This window comes from Sceloporus occidentalis, unplaced genomic scaffold, assembly GCF_023333645.1.
Source record: "Sceloporus occidentalis isolate IW3139 unplaced genomic scaffold, rSceOcc1.0.p SCAF_14, whole genome shotgun sequence".
Classification (NCBI taxonomy): Eukaryota; Metazoa; Chordata; class Lepidosauria; order Squamata; family Phrynosomatidae; genus Sceloporus; species Sceloporus occidentalis.
In genome coordinates this window covers 290,179-310,325 of record NW_028316994.1, presented here as the reverse complement: position 1 = coordinate 310,325, position 20,147 = coordinate 290,179, and the positions used below count along the sequence as shown (strand labels likewise).

At 40.1% G+C, this 20,147-nt stretch overlaps 3 protein-coding genes across 3 annotated transcripts; all 3 read right to left on the bottom strand.

Moving 5' to 3' along the window:
- Positions 1-6,221: 6,221 nt before the first annotated feature.
- Positions 6,222-7,178, bottom strand: LOC149303364 (olfactory receptor 11A1-like). The gene has a single exon (XM_089480661.1). The coding sequence runs from the start codon at positions 7,176-7,178 to the stop codon at positions 6,222-6,224; it is 957 nt and encodes a 318-aa protein (XP_089336787.1).
- Positions 7,179-10,902: 3,724 nt separating this feature from the next.
- LOC149303363 (olfactory receptor 11A1-like) lies at positions 10,903-11,859 on the bottom strand. The gene has a single exon (XM_089480660.1). It carries the CDS (start codon positions 11,857-11,859, stop codon positions 10,903-10,905), a length of 957 nt encoding a protein of 318 aa, XP_089336786.1.
- A 3,544-nt stretch (positions 11,860-15,403) lies between these two features.
- On the bottom strand, positions 15,404-16,387 carry LOC149303362 (olfactory receptor 6B1-like). The gene has a single exon (XM_089480659.1). The coding sequence runs from the start codon at positions 16,382-16,384 to the stop codon at positions 15,404-15,406; it is 981 nt and encodes a 326-aa protein (XP_089336785.1). The 5' UTR covers positions 16,385-16,387.
- Between the last annotated feature and the right edge of the window lie 3,760 nt (positions 16,388-20,147).

The following is a 20,147-nucleotide window of genomic DNA, read 5'->3' as shown; positions in this document are numbered from 1 at the left end:
TCATAGAATCATAGAATCATAGAATCGTAGAGTTGGAAGAGACCACTAGGGCCATCCAGTCCAACCCCCTGCCATGCAGGAAATCCAATTCAAAGCATCCCTGACAGATGGCCATCCAGCCTCTGTTTAAAGACCTCCAAGGAAAGAGACTCTATCACCCTCCGAGGAAGGAGTGCATTCCACTGTCGAACAGCCCTTACTGTCAGGAAGTTCCTCCTACTGTTCAGGTGGAATCTCTTTTCCTGTAGCTTGCATCCATTGTTCCGGGTCCTGTTCTCTGGAGCAGCAGAAAACAAGCTTGCTCCCTCCTCAATATGACATCCTTTCAAATATTTAAACAGGGCTATCATATCACCTCTTAACCTTCTTTTCTCCAGGCTAAACATCCCCAGCTCCCTAAGTCGTTCCTCATAGGGCATGGTCTCCAGACCCTTCACCATTTTTGGTGCCCTCCTTTGGACACGCTCCAGTTTCTCAATGTCCTTTCTGAATTGTGGCGCCCAGAACTGGACACAATATTCTAGGTGGGGCCTGACCAGAGCAGAATACAGTGGCACTATTACTTCTCTTGATCTAGACACTATACTTCTATTGATGCAGCCTAAAATAGCATTGGCCTTTTTAGCTGCCTCATCACACTGTTCACTCATGTTCAACTTGTGGTCTACTTGGACTCCTAGATCCCTTTCACACGTAGTTTCATTCAGCCAGGTGTCACCCATCCTATATCTGTGCATTTTATTTTTCTGCCCTAAGTGCAATACCTTACATTTCTCCGTGTTGAATTTCATTTTGTTAGCTTTGGCCCAGCTTTCTAGTCTATTCAGGTAATTTTGAATCTTGATCCTGTCCTCTGGGGTATTAGCTATTCCCCCTAATTTGGTGTCATCTGCAAATTTGATAAGTATGCTCCCAATTCTGTCATCCAGGTCATTGATAAAGATGTTGAATAGCCCTGGGCCCAGGACAGAGCCCTGTGGGACCCCACTGGTCACTTCTCTCCAGGATGAAAAGGAGCCATTCTTGAGCACCCTTTGGGTTTGGCCGGTCAACCAATTACAAATCCATGTAACAGTTGCCTTGTCTAGCCCACATTTTACAAGCTTGTTTGCAAGAATGTCATGGGAAACCTTGTCAAAGGCCTTACTGAAATCAAGATATACTATATCCACAGCATTCCCTTCATCTACCAAGATGGTAATTTTATCAAAGAAAGAGATTAGGTTTGTCTGGCATGACTTGTTTCTCTGAAACCCATGTTGACTTTTTGTGATTATGGCATTGCCTTCTAGATGTTCACAGACTCTCTGTTTAATTATCTGCTCCAGAATCTTTCCTGGTATTGATGTCAGACTAACTGGACGATAATTGTTGGGATCCTCTTTTTTCCCCTTTTTGAAGATGGGGACAACGTTTGCCCTCCTCCAGTCTGCTGGGATCTCTCCTGTTCTCCAGGAGTTTTCAAAGATTATTGCCAATGGCTCCGATATTACATTTGCCAGTTCTTTTAATACCCTTGGATGGAGTTCATCTGGTCCCGGAGACTTAAATTCATTTAGATTAACAAGGTGTTCCTCTACTATCTCTTTACTTATTCTGTGCTGAAATTCCCCTATTCTGTCCTCTGCTCCATTATCCTCAAGTTGAGCACCCTTTGCCTTTTCTGAGAAGACTGAGGCAAAGAAGGTGTTGAGTAATTCTGCCTTTTCTCTATCTCCTGTTAGCATTTTGCCATCTTCTCCACGCAGTGGCCCTACCGTTTCCTTCTTCTTCCTCTTGCTGCGGACATATCCAAAAAAGCCCTTTTTATTGTTCTTAACCACTTTAGCAAGCCTGAGTTCATTCTGCGCTTTAGCTTTTCTGACTTTACCCCTACACATGCCTGCTATTTCTTTGAATTCCTTTTTCGTGATTTCCCCCTTTTTCCATTTCTTATACATGTTCCGTTTCAAACTTAGCTCGGTTGAAAGTTCCTTAGTCATCCATCCTGGTTTCTTGAGACACCTCCCGTTTTTCTTTCTCACTGGAACTGTTTGAAATTGTGCCTTCAGTATCTCCCTTTTGAGAAAGTCCCATCCGTCCTGAACACCTTTATCTTTTAGTATTTCTGACCATGGAATCGCCCTCAGTACTTCTCTAAGTTTACTGAAATCCGCTCTCCTAAAATCTAGAATGCGTGTCTGACTCTGCCTGGCTTCTCCTTTCCACTGTATTACAAACTCCAGGAGAACATGGTCGCTTCCACCTAAGGATCCCACCACTTGCACCCCATTAACCAAGTCATCCTTGTTGGTTAGGATCAGATCTAAAATAGCTGACCCCCTTGTTGCCTCTTCCACCTTTTGGACCATGAAATTGTCTTCCAGGCAAGTGAGGAATTTGCTAGACCTTGAGGATTTTGCTGAGTTTGACTTCCAGCAAATATCAGGATAGTTGAAGTCGCCCATCACTACTACATCTCTCTTTTCTGACTGTGTGGACATCTGTTCTAGAAAGATATCATCCAATTCCTCAGTCTGACTTGGGGGTCTGTAGTAGACTCCCACCGTAACACCCCTGTTGTTTCCCTCCCCTTTGATTCTTATCCAGATGCTCTCCACCTGGCTTCCATGATTGATGTCCAGGATCTCTTCACTGGTGTAAATATCTCTGACATATAGTGCTATTCCTCCTCCTTTCCTGTTTGGCCTATTTCTCTTAATAAGGTTATACCCCTCTATTTCCTCATTCCAATCATGAGACTCATCCCACCAGGTTTCAGTGATGCCTATTATATCATATTTGCTTTGTTGTACTAGGAGTTCGAGTTCATCTTGCTTATTTCCCATGCTCTGTGCATTAGTGTAGAGACATCGCAGACCATGGTTCCCTTTTACTTGCTGCCTGTGCAAGTTTTTTTGCCTCCCACTGCTGGGTCCTTGCACTGTTTGCCTTGTTTCCTCTATGTCAGTTTGACTATTTTCGCCATCCCTTTCGCCTTCCTTAATATTGTCTCCCTTCCCCTCGGAACTCAGTTTAAAGCTCTCCTGATCAAGTTCTTGAGACTGTTGGCAAAAACATTTCTTCCAACTGGCGTGAGATGCAACCCGTCTGTTGCAAGAAGTCCCTCCTCATGGAACCGCAGCCCATGATCGAAGAATCCAAATCCTTCTCGGCGGCACCATCTGCAAAGCCAGTTGTTCACATCTGCTATTTTCCTCTCCCTTCCTGGACCATGCCCTTCAACTGGCAGAAGAGACGAGATGACAACCTGTACATCCATTCCTTTCAGCTTCCTACCAAGCGCCTCGTAATCCCTTTTGATGTTCTGAATGCTGTGTCTTGCAGTATCATTAGTTCCCACGTGGACCAAAAGGAAGGGGTATTGGTCAGTAGGCTTGACCAGTCTTGTCAGCCTCTCTGTCACATCACGGATCTTTGCACCTGGAAGACAACACACCTCTCGAGACATCTTGTCAGGCCTACAAATCACTGCTTCTGTACCCCTCAGCAAGGAGTCCCCCACTACGACCACACGCCTCCTCCGAGGCTTAGCAGCGACTGTTCCCTTGGGTGGGACTCTCAGGCTCCCCTGCTCCGTCCCTGAAGTCTGTCCATGCTGCTCTTCTTCATCCTCCTTGATAAGGGAAAGAGCTTTGAATCGATTCTCTAGCTGCAAGCTCCCCGAACAATTCCTTCTTGGCTTACTTCTCTTTGTGACATTCCTCCAGCTGTCTGCCTCCTCTGTTTGGCAAGTGACCTCTTCCACCCTAGCATCTTCCTCTGCGTGGTACTCATCCAAGATGGTTAGTTCTATTGAGTCCAGGAAATCCTCTTGTTCCCTAATATGCTGAAGTGTAGCTACTCTGGACTCCAGCTGCTGCACTTTCTCCTCCAAGAGTGCTACCAACTTGCACTTGGTGCATGTGAAGTTCTCCACTTCTGTAGGCAAGAAGAGAAACATCCCACAAGAGTTGCAGGTGACTGCGGCAGATCCCTCGTTGTCCATACTGCAAAGTCTTTAGTAATAAATATAACAGTCAATCTATTGGGAATACTTCTTTAAAGGTAAGTACTGGCTGCTATCTTACACTTAAAGGGAAGGTTCTGTTTCAATATCTGATTCTAACCTGATGCCACTTGAGCAGAGTTGTTGAGTTAAAGAAAATGAAAATTCTCTGGAAGTTGGTATATAAAGCTAGTCTGCTAGCTCCGCCCCCTTGTGACTCACAGATGTGACTCACAGAAGCTCCTCCCCTTCAGCAACGAGCACACGGTCTCAAGCACACGGTCTCAAAATGGCTGCCAAGCAGCTCCTCTCCTTCTCCTCTCTCTGGCCGGACTGTTCTGGAAGGCTCTGGAAGTTGGTATATAAAGCTAGTCTGCTAGCTCCGCCCCCTTGTGACTCACAGATGTGACTCACAGAAGCTCCTCCCCTTCAGCAACGAGCACACGGTCTCGAGCACACGGTCTCAAAATGGCTGCCAAGCAGCTCCTCTCCTTCTCCTCTCTCTGGCCGGACTGTTCTGGAAGGCTCTGGAAGTTGGTATATAAAGCTAGTCTGCTAGCTCCGCCCCCTTGTGACTCACAGATGTGACTCACAGAAGCTCCTCCCCTTCAGCAACGAGCACACGGTCTCGAGCACACGGTCTCAAAATGGCTGCCAAGCAGCTCCTCTCCTTCTCCTCTCTCTGGCCGGACTGTTCTGGAAGGCTCTGGAAGTTGGTATATAATAATAATGAGTACCCAGATTGTTGGGGAACAATTGACTTACAGTTCACAAACTGCTTAGAGAATGCTGAGTTCACTGATAAGTGGTATAGAAATGTAAATGCCATTGCTATTGCTTCACTGCATTGTTGTTCATGGGAAACTGGCAGGTAAGGTAGGTAGGTAGGTAGGACAGATAGACCACATGCCATGTCCAGTCTTCTTAACAAACAGCAAACAGCCAGGGCCAAAAAGAAATCCTATATACGTGGAGGCAGATGAGAATGATAGATAGATAGATAGATAGATAGATAGATAGATAGATAGATAGATAGAGATAGATAGATAGATAGAATCCTCCTCCGTCTCCATGTCTCAGAAGTTATTTTTGTCTCAAATGTTACTTTTGTTGTCAGTTAAGATGGTCTGGAGGGATATCAATGCAGACAGAAGCCGCTCCCCTTCTTGGCCATGTGGGGACCAGGGCAAAAGGCAGTCAAAGCCAGGTAATAAAATTTCAGCTCCATTAGCAACACTTACTTTTTGGAGTTCAGTGAGCTATATATGATATTTACTAGACATAAACAAGGGAGCATGGACACATAAGCTTCTCCTGTATTGTGGGATAATTTAAGTTTCCTAAGGCTTTAGCCTTTGGTACAGAAACAAAAATATGTAAATATCAAAAATACTAAAGCCAATACTCTTAGAGTCTGGCTTTAAAACAGCAGAGTAGCAGACATGTGATTTTGTCTAACCACTCTTCCCTAACAACTGAGACCAACTGAAAAATAATACAAGTAACTTGTAGTTCAGGACAAAAGTTTAGTAATGGCTTTTTAATCTATATTTACATAGAAGGCTGTATCCTAATCTAGCTAGTAAATAGTTCAGGTAGGGAAAAAGTCTTTATCTCACCATCTTTTCAAACAAAGTTGAGAGAAGAGGAAGACGAACAGTTCAGTTGAAAACCTTGAGAGAAAATGTCAGTTAGTCCCAAAGAGGGAGGTGATCTAAGTCACAAGTCACATAGTTTGAATGAGGGAGGAGTTTACATGCAGGAAATCCCTATCTATCTAAGGAGGGGGAAATAGAATGCAAAAATCTTCCAACATGTTTTTATGTATGTAAATGCCTATTTTGCTTTGTTCTGCTTTATTAAAATAATCTGTTAGAATGATAAAATTACAATTGAATTTCTTAACAATTTCTATGTCCAAACAATTTTGCCAAGAAATGAGAACCCCAGTATCAAAATATATTTAATGAGTAAATTATGTTTTGCTTACAATATTATCCAGACCTGGAGATGAAAATCCCAATGTTAGTCCCAACCAAAGTAAACCACTTGAATCAGTTGAACTTGCATCGGTATGGACTTACTATGCTGCTGATGATATAATGGGGCTGTTTTAGCTGAGATGAACAACTGGTTTTAGGCCATTAAGATTCAAAACTGACCAAATATTTCTTTATAGTATTTGGGACTTTGTCTTTACAGTGGCTTTGTTGTCAGACGAATTAAAAAGAGTTCAGTCAAAATGTTTGCAAGCAGCATATTTGGAAGCTGCTTTCCTGAGTGCCACCTTTACTTCATTGTTTCTTAGACTATAAATGAGAGGATTGATCAGAGGTGTGAGAATGGTGTAAAAAACAGAGAAGAGTTTTTTCAGCTCCCGCAGTCCATTGCTGTCTGGCAGAATGTACACGATGATGAGAGTTCCATAGAAAATGGTCACCACAATGAGATGAGAAGAGCAAGTAGAGAAGGCTTTTTGCCTCCCAGTTGTGGATGGGATTCCAAGAATGGCAATAATGATAAATCCATATGATGCTATTGTTATACTGAAAAGTGGTAGGGTGCAGATGGATGTTAGAAGGACTGATAAAAGTTTTATCTGATGTGCATCACTGCAGGCAACATTGGCTATTGGAATGAAATCACAAAAGAAATGATCAATAACACTGTGGCCACAGAAATGTAACTGCAGTACAAACAGTAATAAGATCAGGTTTATCACAAAACTGCCAAAAAAGGAACCTGAGATCAGCTGGAGACAAACTTTGAAATTCATAAGGACTGAGTAATGCAGAGGTTTACATATTGCTAAGTAGCGGTCATAAGACATTGCTGTCAGGAGATAGCATTCCGACGCTATTAAGAAACCAAAAACCCATAACTGAACAATGCAGCCATTCACAGAAACATGGTTGTTACCAGTTAAAAAACTGACTAGCATTCTTGGAATGATAGTTGAGCAGTAACAACTCTCCAAACAAGACAGATTTGCAAGGAAGAAATACATGGGGGTGTGTAAGTGTGGATCAGTCACAACTAGGATAACAATGAGGATATTTCCAGCCATAGTCGCAATATAGATAATTAGAAACACCACAAAGAGAAGAAACTGTAGTTCCTGGAGATCTCCAAATCCTAAAAGGATGAATTCTGGAGTGGTGGTCTCATTTCTTCTCTCCATTTTCTCCATGGTTGTTTTTAATCTAATGAAAAGCATAACACTATTAGTGTAAATAAAATTAAATTTCAGGGTTGTTTTACTGTGCCTCTAAATAATAATTACAGTTGACTGGCAATACCTTTGTGCCTCTCTTGGCAGAGACCTACGTTTTAATATGTGGGTGACTCACTCTGAAATCTGTGGCTGCACTTCCCATTGCTTTCACTTTCAGCTGCTGGTGCCTCTCTTATAACCCAAAAACTGAAGGGAAATGTGACAAAACCTGACATGTCCCAAATGTTATAAAAAACAATGACCATATTATACATAGTGCTATTACATACAGAATGTAAATATATATGAGATAACCATTTTATGGAAAGCCTGAAGAATTTTTTTAAAAGTTTTGATATAAGCCTTACATCTGTAACAATAAATCTCATCCCTGCAAATAATTTTTCTCTGAATTTACTTTTTAAAGCCAGAAACAAATGGGCCCAAAGTGCTGGTTCTGGGCTGCATTGGGGGTGCGGTGTTTACATGCCACACACCCAGAATGTGACCAGAAGTCATGCCACGTCCACCTCTTTGCAGAAGAACTGGGCCAAAAAGAAACGGTAGAATACTGCTTCTTTTGCTGGCCCAGTTCAAAAGCACAGTGGCAGACCAGATCCGGGCACGGCATGTACAGTTGCCACAGCCCTGGCACAATTATCACTGATGCAGCCACAGACCACGCTTCCTGGCCCGTCTGTTTGAACCCTAACAAAGATATCATTTATTTATACAGATTGATAAATTAATTATTAATTAATTAATTAATTACAAAATATTAAACATAAAAGACATATATCACCCCTGCATTTAATTTTTCTCTAAATTTATTGTTTAAGGATGGGATTACTCTTTGCTGTCCTTACAGTGGAATGCTACAAATCTGTATCATTAACAGGAATTTTAGGTGTAAACTCTCAGAGGAATGAATAAAGAACTGTTTCTACAGTACTTGTTTAAGTCCAACATTGCTTAAAAATCAAAACAGAAGCTCTGTTCTCTGGATCTTTTAGACAGCTGTCTAAAAGTATTCAGTTGTAATGAGTATTACTGGACATTTCACAGAGCAGATGGCATGAAGCAGTCACTTCTACACTTACAAAAAAAATGTGTGTAGAAGTGTGGTCCTTTTTGCAATTAACCCTCTTTACATTTATGTCAAGGTGGTGGAGATAATTATGAATTAATCTGTTATAAAAGGCAGCAGAGAATTAGGGACACTCACCTGTGCTTTCTGGCTGCTAGTCAGGAGCATTTCTGGGCTTAGAACTTGTCCGAAGAAGCTGCTTCATTTCTGAATTTCATACTTTTAAAGTTATGGTATGAATGTTCCCCTGTCATGTTCTGGACTAGTCACAATTGCAATGGCTAATTGTTCCTCTTGCTCAAGGTTTATATGGATTGTGTAATAATTTAACCTGAAAGAAGGAAGCAGGAGATGTTCATCTCCTAATTAACCTCTTGGGATATGTTTAAGATTTCTGGTGGGGGGAAAAGCACTGATGAGTATTTCTTTGAGGAATATTTCCTCATGCATGAACACCAGGAATTTCAAGCGTAGCCAAGGAGCTTTTCATAAGACAAGTTTGGCATTTCTTCCCATGATCTAAACTGTCCATAACTGTTGAAGACGCTTACCTCTCTGCTCCTCTAACATCTCAGGTGGTTCTTACTTCTTCACCAGATTGTGTCTAACTAAACTGTGAATTAGGTCTTGTCTACACTGGTGAAATATGCTGCACTCATCCAGACATTGGTGCTGGAAGTCTCCATGACATAAAGCTACTTCCAGGGAGAATCCATGGCTTCCTTTCTTTGCCCCAAAGTTGGGGGGGGGGGGAATCCAGAGTGCCTACAGATCTTTTGACTGTGTGGACTGTTAGACTGGCTCTACTTCACCAAGCCAGTTGTTCTCATGCCAAGAACTGCACCAGTCCCCTTCAGGGAAGGGGATGGATATCCTTTGGCAGTGGTGGTGTTTCCTCATCATCCAAACTGCTACCCATGACTGCCTGCCCAGTATGCTAACACATCTACTGAGATCAGAATGGGATGCCCATGTGCTCAATGAGGACAGGATGGATCAACCTCCTCCTTATTGATTACAGTGGGCCCTTGGTATCCAATGGGTTTTGATTCCAGCCCCCCCCCCCCATGAATACCAAAACCTGTGGAAGCTCAAGTCCTATTAAATATAATGGATAGTAAAATGGTCACCCTTACATAAAATGGCAAAAGTGTGGTTTGCTTTTCAGAATTTATATATTTTTAAAATATTTTCAAGCCGCGGATGCTTGAACCTGTGGGTAAGGAATCCGTGGATATGGCTGGCTGGCTGTATATGCTCTGACTGCTCTATTCAGACCTCCCCAGAAGTGATGGTGCACCAGGCAGACTCTCACAGGGAGCTCCTGTCCATGAGAGAGTGGTGGCACTTAGTGAGATGGGCCAGTGGGGTCAAGGCAGTGTTGACCTGGCTGGCCCACATGCACATGCACAACAATGCAAAGTTACATTGAATTCAGCTTGGTGCATGTGGTTGCCATTGTGCTTAGCCTGGGACCACTCCTGGGCAGAATGCTCTGGGCTGACCCCAGATTAAGTAGCCAGTATAGAATCACCTTTTGCCTCCATCCCCAGGTAAAGCATAAAACAAAATAAAAATTTAAATAAGGAAATTGGTTGATTTATGTATTTATTTATGTATTTTTATTTCCAAACATAATCTTCAAATCACTTGACAGTCAGGGTTGAGAATATTTGAATGACCATCTTTTCTCATAGCAACTTTCTATTCCATTTTGTAGGAGTTTTTTTTTTTTTCCCATATGGTTCACTCAAGATTTTCTTGGTACAAGATGCATATTTAACTACGGCTGCAACTCTTATTATGCTTAGGTTTTTTGTCTATTTTTGCCAAGTATATCCATCAGTGAGAATGAATGTTACAAAATGCTTTAAGTGGTAAAGGAATTGTATTTATTTTTCTTCTTTTTTAAAAAAAAAAGTTTGTATTAAATAAATTACTGGGTATTTTCTGATCTCCAAATAAAAAATTCAGTGCTGTGAGCATTACAGTTTTGTTTCCAGTTAGAGTTTAATGTATCTGCCTTGTAATTCTTGACTTCAAGGAAAATTCCAGTCCCACTTACCTTTGCCTCTCTGTGAATTACATTTATCGAACTACATTATCAAGCTATGCCAGTGTCTATCTTGGATGGCAGATGCAGAAATGTTCTGAGAAATTTAAGGCGCTTCACTTCTAGTGTAAGAGAGGTAGAGGATGCTTCACATTACTTACTCTATTCCACATTTATCAAAAATGCTAGAAAAGGTACTTGGGACAGATTTTGGCTTCCTTACATTGTGAGAAAGCTTATAAAAAAACTATGCTGTTTACTTTCTGACTGTGATCCATATCTTACACACAAAATAGCATTATTTGCTAAAGCTGCTAAAATATTTATGCTGGTTATTTGAAAGAAGTTGCTATAGATAGTGCAGGGGATTCCCTAATCTGTGTTTGTTTTTGTAAGGATGTACATGTACATATATGTATGTATAATTTTACTGGATTTTATTGGGTTTTTTTTAATTTGTAATGGCTTTTAGTCAAATATAATAAATGACTGACTAACATAAAGGTACCTTCTTGTCTCTAATATGGGAGAAGGTGTTATAAAATGAGCTTAAGAAGAGCTCATTTGAGAGTCAAGCAGACAACACATTTGGAGATTGTTCTTTTAAGGGCTTCCTTAACCTCTTTGTTCCTGAGGCTGTAGATGAGAGGATTGATCAGAGGTGTCAGAATGGTGTAAAAGACAGAAAAGACCTTATTTAGTTCTTTCATATTCTTGCTGCCTTGCAAAATGTACACAATGATAATGGTTCCATAGAAAATGGTCACCACAATGAGATGAGAGGAGCAGGTAGAAAAGGCTTTTTGCCTCCCTACAGTGGATGGGATTCTTAAAATGGCAGTAATGATGCATCCATATGATACCACTGTCAGACTGAATAGTGGCAGGGTCCATATGGAAGTGAGAATAAGTAGCAGAAGTTTAACCTCATGTGCATCACTACAGGCAACATTCGCAAGTGGGATGAAATCACAAAAGAAATGATCGATCTTATTGTAGCCACAGAAGCGTAACTGCATGATAAAAATTAACAAGATCATGTCAATCACAAAAGCACCAAACATAGTTCCAGTCATCAGTTGAAGACAAACCTTGGAAATCATGAGGGCAGTATAATGCAGGGGTCTACATACTGCCAAGCAGCGATCATAAGACATTGCTGCCAAGAGACAACATTCTGATGCTAGCAGGAAACCAAAAGCCCATGATTGCATAATGCAGCCATTTACTGAAACGTGATGTTCATCAGTGGCAAAACTGGCCAGCATTCTGGGAACAATAGTTGAACTGTAACAGATCTCCAAGGAAGACAGATTCCCAAGGAAGAAATACATGGGTGTATGCAGATGGTGATCAGTCACAACTAGTACAATGATGAGAAGATTTCCAGTTATAGTCATGACGTATATTGCAAGGAATCCCACAAAGAAAAGAATCTGTAGTTCCTGTAAGTCTCCAAAATCTAAAAGGATGAATTCTGTGATGATGGTTTCATTTCTTCCTTCCAGTTGCTTCATTTTTTAAAAAAAGAAATCTAATGGAAGACAGTTATCATTTTTGCAAATTAAAAACACACTCTCAATTTTTTGCAAATAAAAACAAACACCCTCAATAAACACAAACAATTTAATTTGTTGTTTTAAATACAATTAATTATTCCCTCTTATTCTTTCCCCCAGTTCAGATTTTCTTGTGGATTTTTGTCAATATATCCAAAACAATACAGACTATAATTAGTTTTTATAGGTCATGCAATCTTGTATCATGACGACCAAAATAGTTGGAAGTGGAACTGAAATTTTATATGAGTCAGTAATCATGCTACACACAAATCAATCATGTTTTGCCTTTTAATGTGATATATTGTATGACTCTTCTTATGAATAACGTGAAAGGGTTAAGTATATTCAAACATGTTCACCATTTATATGATCTCTGCATATTATTTAGCTTCTGTCTGACTAATTGACAAACATTGGTTACAGTCAGCAGTTACAGATACAAATTTTCCTATTAAGTATCTCACACCAACATTTTGTTCACATGGAACACTAGCAGTTTTTTCAAATTCAAATTATTAATTGAAAATACAGAGGAACTTTTATTTACCTATATCTAGATAGAGTTCTAGGTTGAGTGGATAAACACAGAAGAAGGTTTGGCAGTTTTATCAATTTGCTTACAAAGAGATACCCTGAAGGTACCAGATGCTGGCTGGATCTTTGAAGCTAAGCAAGGTCAGCCCTGAATAGTATTTGGATGGGAGACCACTAATACGAGGTACTGTAGGCTATACTTCAGAAGAAGGAACCAGCAAAACCACCTCTAAGTATTTCTTACATAAGAAAACCCTATGAAATTCATGAGGTCATCCACTATAAGCTGACAGGTGACTTGAAGGCACTTCAAGTAGTTTCACACTTATAGTGACTCTAAGGCACACATACACACAAAGAGAGGACAGTGACAAAAACAGTAAGACATGTCACAGTGCTGGTGGAGTAAAACAGCCAGTGCTGCAGTGAAAAGACTAGAAGCATATGAGCAGTGTTCTTTTTTGAAGCCTTATCACCAAAGTGGTTTTGCTTGCTTTTATGTCACAGTGGCAGGAATAAATTTGAAGTCATCTAGAATTCAACCTTAGAAGAAGAAACCTTAGAACACTCAGCTCTGTTTTCTAATTTATAGTCAGCAACGTGTGAGGATGAAGAATTTGTCTTTCATTTCATATCTGAGTTATTTCTTTTGGAATACTACAATAAAAGTTCTAATACAAAAAAGCTCCTGGATCAGCTGGCATCATGGTGGTTGATTTTTCCTCATGCCTGGAGCTTGTGATATGGTCTGTAACTTCTTAAGAGGAAAGCAACAATCACCAGACACACATGCCCTAATTAACCTCTTGGGACATGCTTAAATTCAGTTTAAACAACAATATTATCCATCTTTGAGGAGTGTCTCCTACTGCATGACTTCCAACAAATCTCTAGTGAAGCTAAAGAGCTTTTGATAAGAGCAGTGGTATTTCTTAAGGGGAGCATACATCATCCCTAGCTGTTAAACATGCCCATGTTTGAATGATATCTCATGTGGCTCTCCAACCCTTTCTAGTTTCCCCCTAGATAATTGATTGGATGATTTCCATTCCTAGAGTTAAGAATGAAGCAGAAAGAAAAATAGGCAAATATATTTCTTTCCTTTTTTAAAGAAAATGTTTGTACCTGCACTGATCTTCAGAAAACTAAATAACATGATACTTAAAGGATCTGGTCAGTCACATTAACACTCCCTCCACCATGGCCAACTAGACCACATCAGTTTTTTGCTGCTGATCCTGGGCCCATAAAGGTCACAGCATCTCTCATTATCCTTACATTATCTTTCCATGTGTGTGTATTTGTGTGTGCTACTACATGCTAATTTATTTACTTCCAGCATCATAAAATGATTAACGCGCACAAAGGAAACATAAATATTTTTAAAAGGGGAAGGAAGGTGTCATGAGCTAAACAAAAAACAATGCTCTTTTTCATGCTAAAAATGTAGGATCATAAATTGCATCTAGTCATCAGCTGTAGACATTTTCTGTCAGATATGATGGAATTACTCCCCATTGTTTGATGTCAGTCTCTCAGGAATGATTTAGTTCTAGATTCCTGCTTTGGCTGGAAATTAGTCTAAGTGCTCCTTGGCTACCTTTCAGATCTGCACATCATTTTTGTTTTACGAGAATACTTGAATGCTTCAAGATTCTGCAGAGGTTTTTACATGAACATGTTCTTAGAAATGTTCACCACAAGCATAGCATGGCTTAAATTTCCATTACATTTCCAAGGGCAATTTTCTCCCTGCCTACACATTTTGTGCCCAACTGCAAAACAAAACACACAAAGTACACAAAAACCCTACAGTAACTACTGCTTTAATTTAAAAGTCTGGAGATGACATGCAAAATAGGAGAGGAGTATATGAAGCTGACAGCTACCAATGCTTTACTGGATGAGAAAATTGAACATAATAGGAAAGGGCAACATGAAAAAAGGAACTATCATGCTGCCTTACATTTCAAATGTGAATACCTCTCCTTGAACTGTCAAACTACTTCAGAAGAAACTGGAACACATTTCAAGATACTTAATAATGAATGATTTATTGATTTTTTTTAAAAAGGCCAATGCATGTTGACCTGAAAGTAAAAACAGTGTCTTCTTTTTTGTATTGTAGAATTCAAAGGTCTAGCTGTGTTAGTCTGGAAAATATGTACACAAAGTGATCTTGTAGCACCTTTGAGACTAAAGCCTGAAGTAGATAGGCCAAATAAAGCGGCTTCTGGCCACTCCGGGAGTGGTGCATGCAGACGACGCATGCCGCTGGAGTGGACAGAAACTGCTCTGAGGCCTCAGGCCACCAGAAAAAGAAGTGGGGAAAGTCCACTCTTTGCTGGTGACCAATTTAGGACCACAGCCATGGACTACTTTCAGAGAAGGCTGTGCAGTTGCCACGGTCCCTTATCAATCAGGGGCTGACCAGGTCTGGAGCAACCAGAGGCCTCTCCAAGCCACTGGTCTGCTTCACCCCTAACTGAAAGAAAGATGTTAGTAACATGAGCTTTTGTAGACTTGAGCCTACCTCCCCCCATACATGACATATAATGCTTATCTTCTGTGTTAATTTACTGCACAACAAATATTTACTATGTATTTGCAGATGATCAAAGGGAGTTTTCAATCTTGACTTTCATGGAAAGAAAAGTTTTTCACACTACATATATATATATATATATCTTACAACATATAAGTTACAGATAGCTCAAAAAGAAAGAGCCCTCACCCCGAAGAACTGAGGTAAGCTTGTATTTAATGACATACAAACATATTCCAAGAGGTATGTTTGTATTTAATGACATACAAAGATATTCCAACCATTACACAGTTTTGTATGCATCTCATGACAGGAAGCTCACACCAGAGCATATAGGCATTATTATTAGTCTTCTGCATAGTTACTTTCAGCGTTGTTTACTAGTCCACAGAATGAAGTCTTCTTGTCCTTATAATGTAATTAAGTTCCATCATGTGGTTTGACAAAAGGAGTTTGATGAACTTTCATACATATGGTACATTTACTGGCTGTTCTCCTCAGGGCTCCCTTCACCTCATTATTCCTTAGGCTATATATAAGAGGGTTGAGCAGAGGTGTTAGGATGGTATAAAAAATAGCAAAGATCTTTTTCACCTTCCTCAATCCATCAGTGTCTGGCATAGTGTATACAGTGATTATGGCTCCATAGAACATTGTTACCACTATGAGGTGGGAAGAGCAAGTAGAAAAAGCTTTTTTCCTCCCTATAACAGATGGGATTCTAAGTATGGCTGCAATGATGTATCCATATGATGTTATGGTTAATGTCAGTTGTGGGATGGTGCTAATGGAAGCCAAAACAGCTAATACAATTTTCACGTGATATGTATCATTACACCCCAAGTTTATGATTGGAATGAAATCACAAAAGTAATGGTCAATAACATTGTGGCCACAGAAGTTTAATTGCAATATAAAAATGACCAGTATCATGTCTACCACAGAACTACAAATCCAAGAGCCAGCAATAAGCTGGAAGGAAACCTTGGTATTCATAAGTGTGGGATAATGCAGAGGTTTACATACGGCCAGGAAGCGATCATAAGACATTGCTGCCAAGAGATAGCATTCTGCTGTTTTAAATAAGCAAAAACTCCATAACTGGATTATGCAGTAATTGAAAGGAACATGCTTGTTATCTGTTATAAAACTGGCCAACAGTCTTGGAAGGATGGTTGTGCTGTAGCAGATCTCTAAGCAAGACAGATTTCCAAGGAAGAAATACATGGGTGTGTGTAGGTAATGATCAGTCACTACTAGTATTACCATGAGTAGATTTCCAGTGATAGTCATGATGTAGATGGTTAGAAACACCACAAAGAGAAGAAACCGTAGTTCTTGGAGATCCCCAAAGCCAAGAAGAATAAATTCTGTAGTAACTGTTTCATTTTTCATCTTCATTTTTTCATTCTTTGTTTATCTGCTGAGATTCAATTTGTACAAACAATATTGATTGGTCCCATCTATTGTGAATAATTGTACACTTCAATTTAATTTTAAAGATCTTGTCCCCAAACTGAGACTTTTTTCTGTCCTTGGGATAATACAATGTGAAGACAACTCATACTTTATTTGCCTTATTCCCAAATCTAGAAATTACCAAATTTACTCTCTTCTACCATTTCATGACAAAGGTACTTGGGCTAGAATCCTGTTGGTTGACTACACAGGCGACTGTTTTTGATATATGCCTTTGAAATCATCTCTGACTGTTAAGGAAAAAGCAACATGGGATATACAGTGATTGAAATAAAACATGTATGTGAGAGTCAGGATGACTCAGCAGAAGCAATCAAGAGCCACACAGGTGTAAAAGGTAAGGGAATTAGCAAGTCCTGAATGCCAAGGACAAAAGTGCAAAGTGGATAATTGAACACACCTGAGAATTGTTAAGTGGTCAAGGCTGAGATGATGAAATCATCAATTCTGGGTAGAAACAAGAGAACCAATGAGAATGGTTGTACACGCCCACTGGGTGGAAACTGACAAGAGTGGGTGGTATGATCCAAGGACTATAATAATGACTATGAATCCCAGTGTGTTTTGTGGGTAGTAGCAGTGGATAGTAGTGAGGAGTTGTATTGGATAGTTTTGGAGCTGTATATAGTAGAATAAAGTAGATCTTTTATATAAGACTACTGAGTTGTCTGGTGTCTTGGGTGAAGATACAAGAGCCAGCTGGATCCTGAAGAAGTGGGAAGACTTCTGTGGAAGAAGAGTGAGAAGGCTTGGAGAGTTTGTCAGGGTCTTCAGCCTATTCTCTGTAACTCTGCTGCTTTAGAGCAAAGCTTTAACCACTGGCCAAAACTGGTCAGCGCCGGTGCGTAACAAGGTGGTGAGTTCGAGCCAGAGGTGAAGAGCTACAACTCCCATCATCCCTGACATTAGTGACCCTCTCCCAGCATTTTTTTTACAAGAATTGCACAAAGCAGGTTTGCCATTGCTTGCCTCTTAGGCTGAGTGACTGTGACTTAGCCAAAGTCACCCAATGGGTTTCCATGGCTGAGTAGGAATTGAGCATGTCTCACAGAATCTAACACACACCCATAAACAGTAGCAAATAAGCTATCAGTGGAGCGTTTTCAACAAAGATATTAACATGTTGCAAAGCAGTACATCCCCAAAAGTGTCTCAGTTGAAATTTTTTGCACTAACTTTTTGCAGTAACATCTGGATCAAGTTTAAGTACAATAACCTTGTGTTAAAGTTACAAGACATGCCCATTCCCATCCCATCAGTGATTTGGTTAATAATGGATGTTTTATTTTGATTCCTAACCTTTTGTTCTCCTACTGGCTAGCAGGCTTTGGTTGGTGTGCACCTGTGTATGCCAGGTTCAGCAGTAGCAAGATGGGTCACCTTTCCCTCTGTCCTGTCCTCTGACCATGGGCCAGTGATTCTTCATCTCCAGAAAGCTTTTCTGATTTATTTCTCGCATATTAAATCATTCTTTCTTGATTCTCTGGAAAAAATAACCCATTCAATCCACCTATTTCAATGGCATATCTTGTCTCCTGGTCCAAGTATATTCTGAAGCAGAATGTCACTTCCTTACATGAATATATTCTGAAGCAAAATGTCACTTCCTCATATGAACACAATATCCCTGAAATATCTTCACAAGTTGCCTTTCTAAAATTATTTGGTGTGTAGAGCGCTCCTCATAAAGATCTGAACAAATCAAGAAATTACATTTTCTATCTTCTCTCCCTTGCATTCCTCTTAGATTTGCCCCATCAGCTTACGAAGAGCTAGAAGGATTCTAGTCCAGTAACATAACTTTCATGCTGTAATAGCTTCTTTTGTGCAATGCTTGTAAATAACATCTCTACCATATGGCTAATTAATAAACACCCATCACTAGCTGATTTTGGAGACTGGTTTTCTATTGAATATTATATACTGGAAATCAGCAAACATAGATCACAGATCAGAACTTCCAGCCTGATTCACATTTATTTAAAAACAGACAGTTTTCAAATTTAATGCATTTAAAGGGTTAAAGAATAAAGAGAAACACAAACTCTTAAATTTTTAATCATTTTGAAATCAAGAAAAAATGTGACTATCAGAGCTGACCACATCACCTGCTGATATGATGAAACAATCCATCAGCTTCACCATGAACATTTAAGGAAACAGAAGATGTATCTTTGGATCTGGTCACTGTGATAATCCAGGTTTTATATTGGAATGGTGGCAATATTTATGTATTCAGTTTATGCAGGTAATCCTTACCTTAAATGCAATGCAGTAGAAAAATATCACCCTCTTATCTCGATAAATTCAGGAACTTTTAGGATGAAGAGCAGGCTTCTTTGTGTACTATTACATTTATAATCTTTGAATATGAGCTGAAGGAGTGATGCTTCTGAACCAGAGGCAGTGACAATGGCAAATTCTTCAATATGTCTTAGGCTTCTTATTTCTTAGGGAGGAAACAAGAAGAAACTGTCTCCCCTATTTAATTAACCTCTTGGGATATGTTTGAGTTTAGTTTGAAAAACGGCATTCAGTATCCTTTGAGGAATGCCTTTTGTTGCATGAACTCCAAGAAATATCAAGGGAAATTTGATAAGATTAGTAAATTTTCTTGAAAAGATTTCTTGGGCAAGAACCCACAGTGCTGAAGGCACCAAGATGTATAACTCTGTGAGATCTGTGTCTTAAGTGGCTGTTCAAGTACAATTTTCAGGATCTAATAAAATTAAATAAAATTAATAAAATATTTTTTAATTTCTGTCCCACTTTTTGCCAGGCAATCAAAGCGGCGTACAACAAGTTAAAATACATCCATATATACACAGTACCCTCCCTTAAAACAAGATTAAACAGTATAAGATTAAAAACTACATACTAAAATCCAAACAATCCAAATAATAATCATGATCATGGGCAGAATTTGATAGATGGGAAGTCTTATTTGTGGCTGAGTATTTTATTCCAGGAAGAACTGCCAGAAGAGCTCCATCTTAATGGCTTTTTTAAAGCTCTCTAGATTGGTAATTTTACAGATCTCGTCCAGCAGGCCATTCCATAAATTGGGAATGGCTGCAGAAAATGTCCTCCAGGAGGTCACCGTCAACCTGGTCTTTAAGAGCTGTAGTAAATTCCTTCCAGAGAACTTGAGTGTATGGGGCGGATTGTATGGAAGCAGGCAATCCCTTAGATAGGTTGGGCCCAAGCCATGTAGGGCTTTAAAGGTTATAATCAACACCTTGTACTGTGCCCGGAAACTAATAGGCAGCCAGTGGAGTGACTTCAATATTGGTGTTATATGGTCATTCCTTACTGTTCCTGTAACCAACCTGGCTGCCATATTCTGTACCAACTGTCATTTCCGGACTAGGAACAAGGGTAGCCCCATGTAGAGCGCATTGCAAAAATCAAGTCTTGAGGTTACCAGCGCATGTACTACAGTTTCGAGGTCACCCCGTTCCAGGAATGGGCGCAGCTGGCGTATCAGCCAAAGCTGATAACAGGCGGTCTTGACCGTCACATTCACCTGATTCCTCATCTGAAGCGACAGGTCAAGAAGCACCCCTAGACTGCGAACATAGTCCTTCAAGGAGAGTGTGAGCCTCTCTAGGACTGGAGGTTGCAGCCCAATACCTGGTTTGGGGGCCCCTACCATAAGTACCTCCATTTTGTCTGGATTCAACTT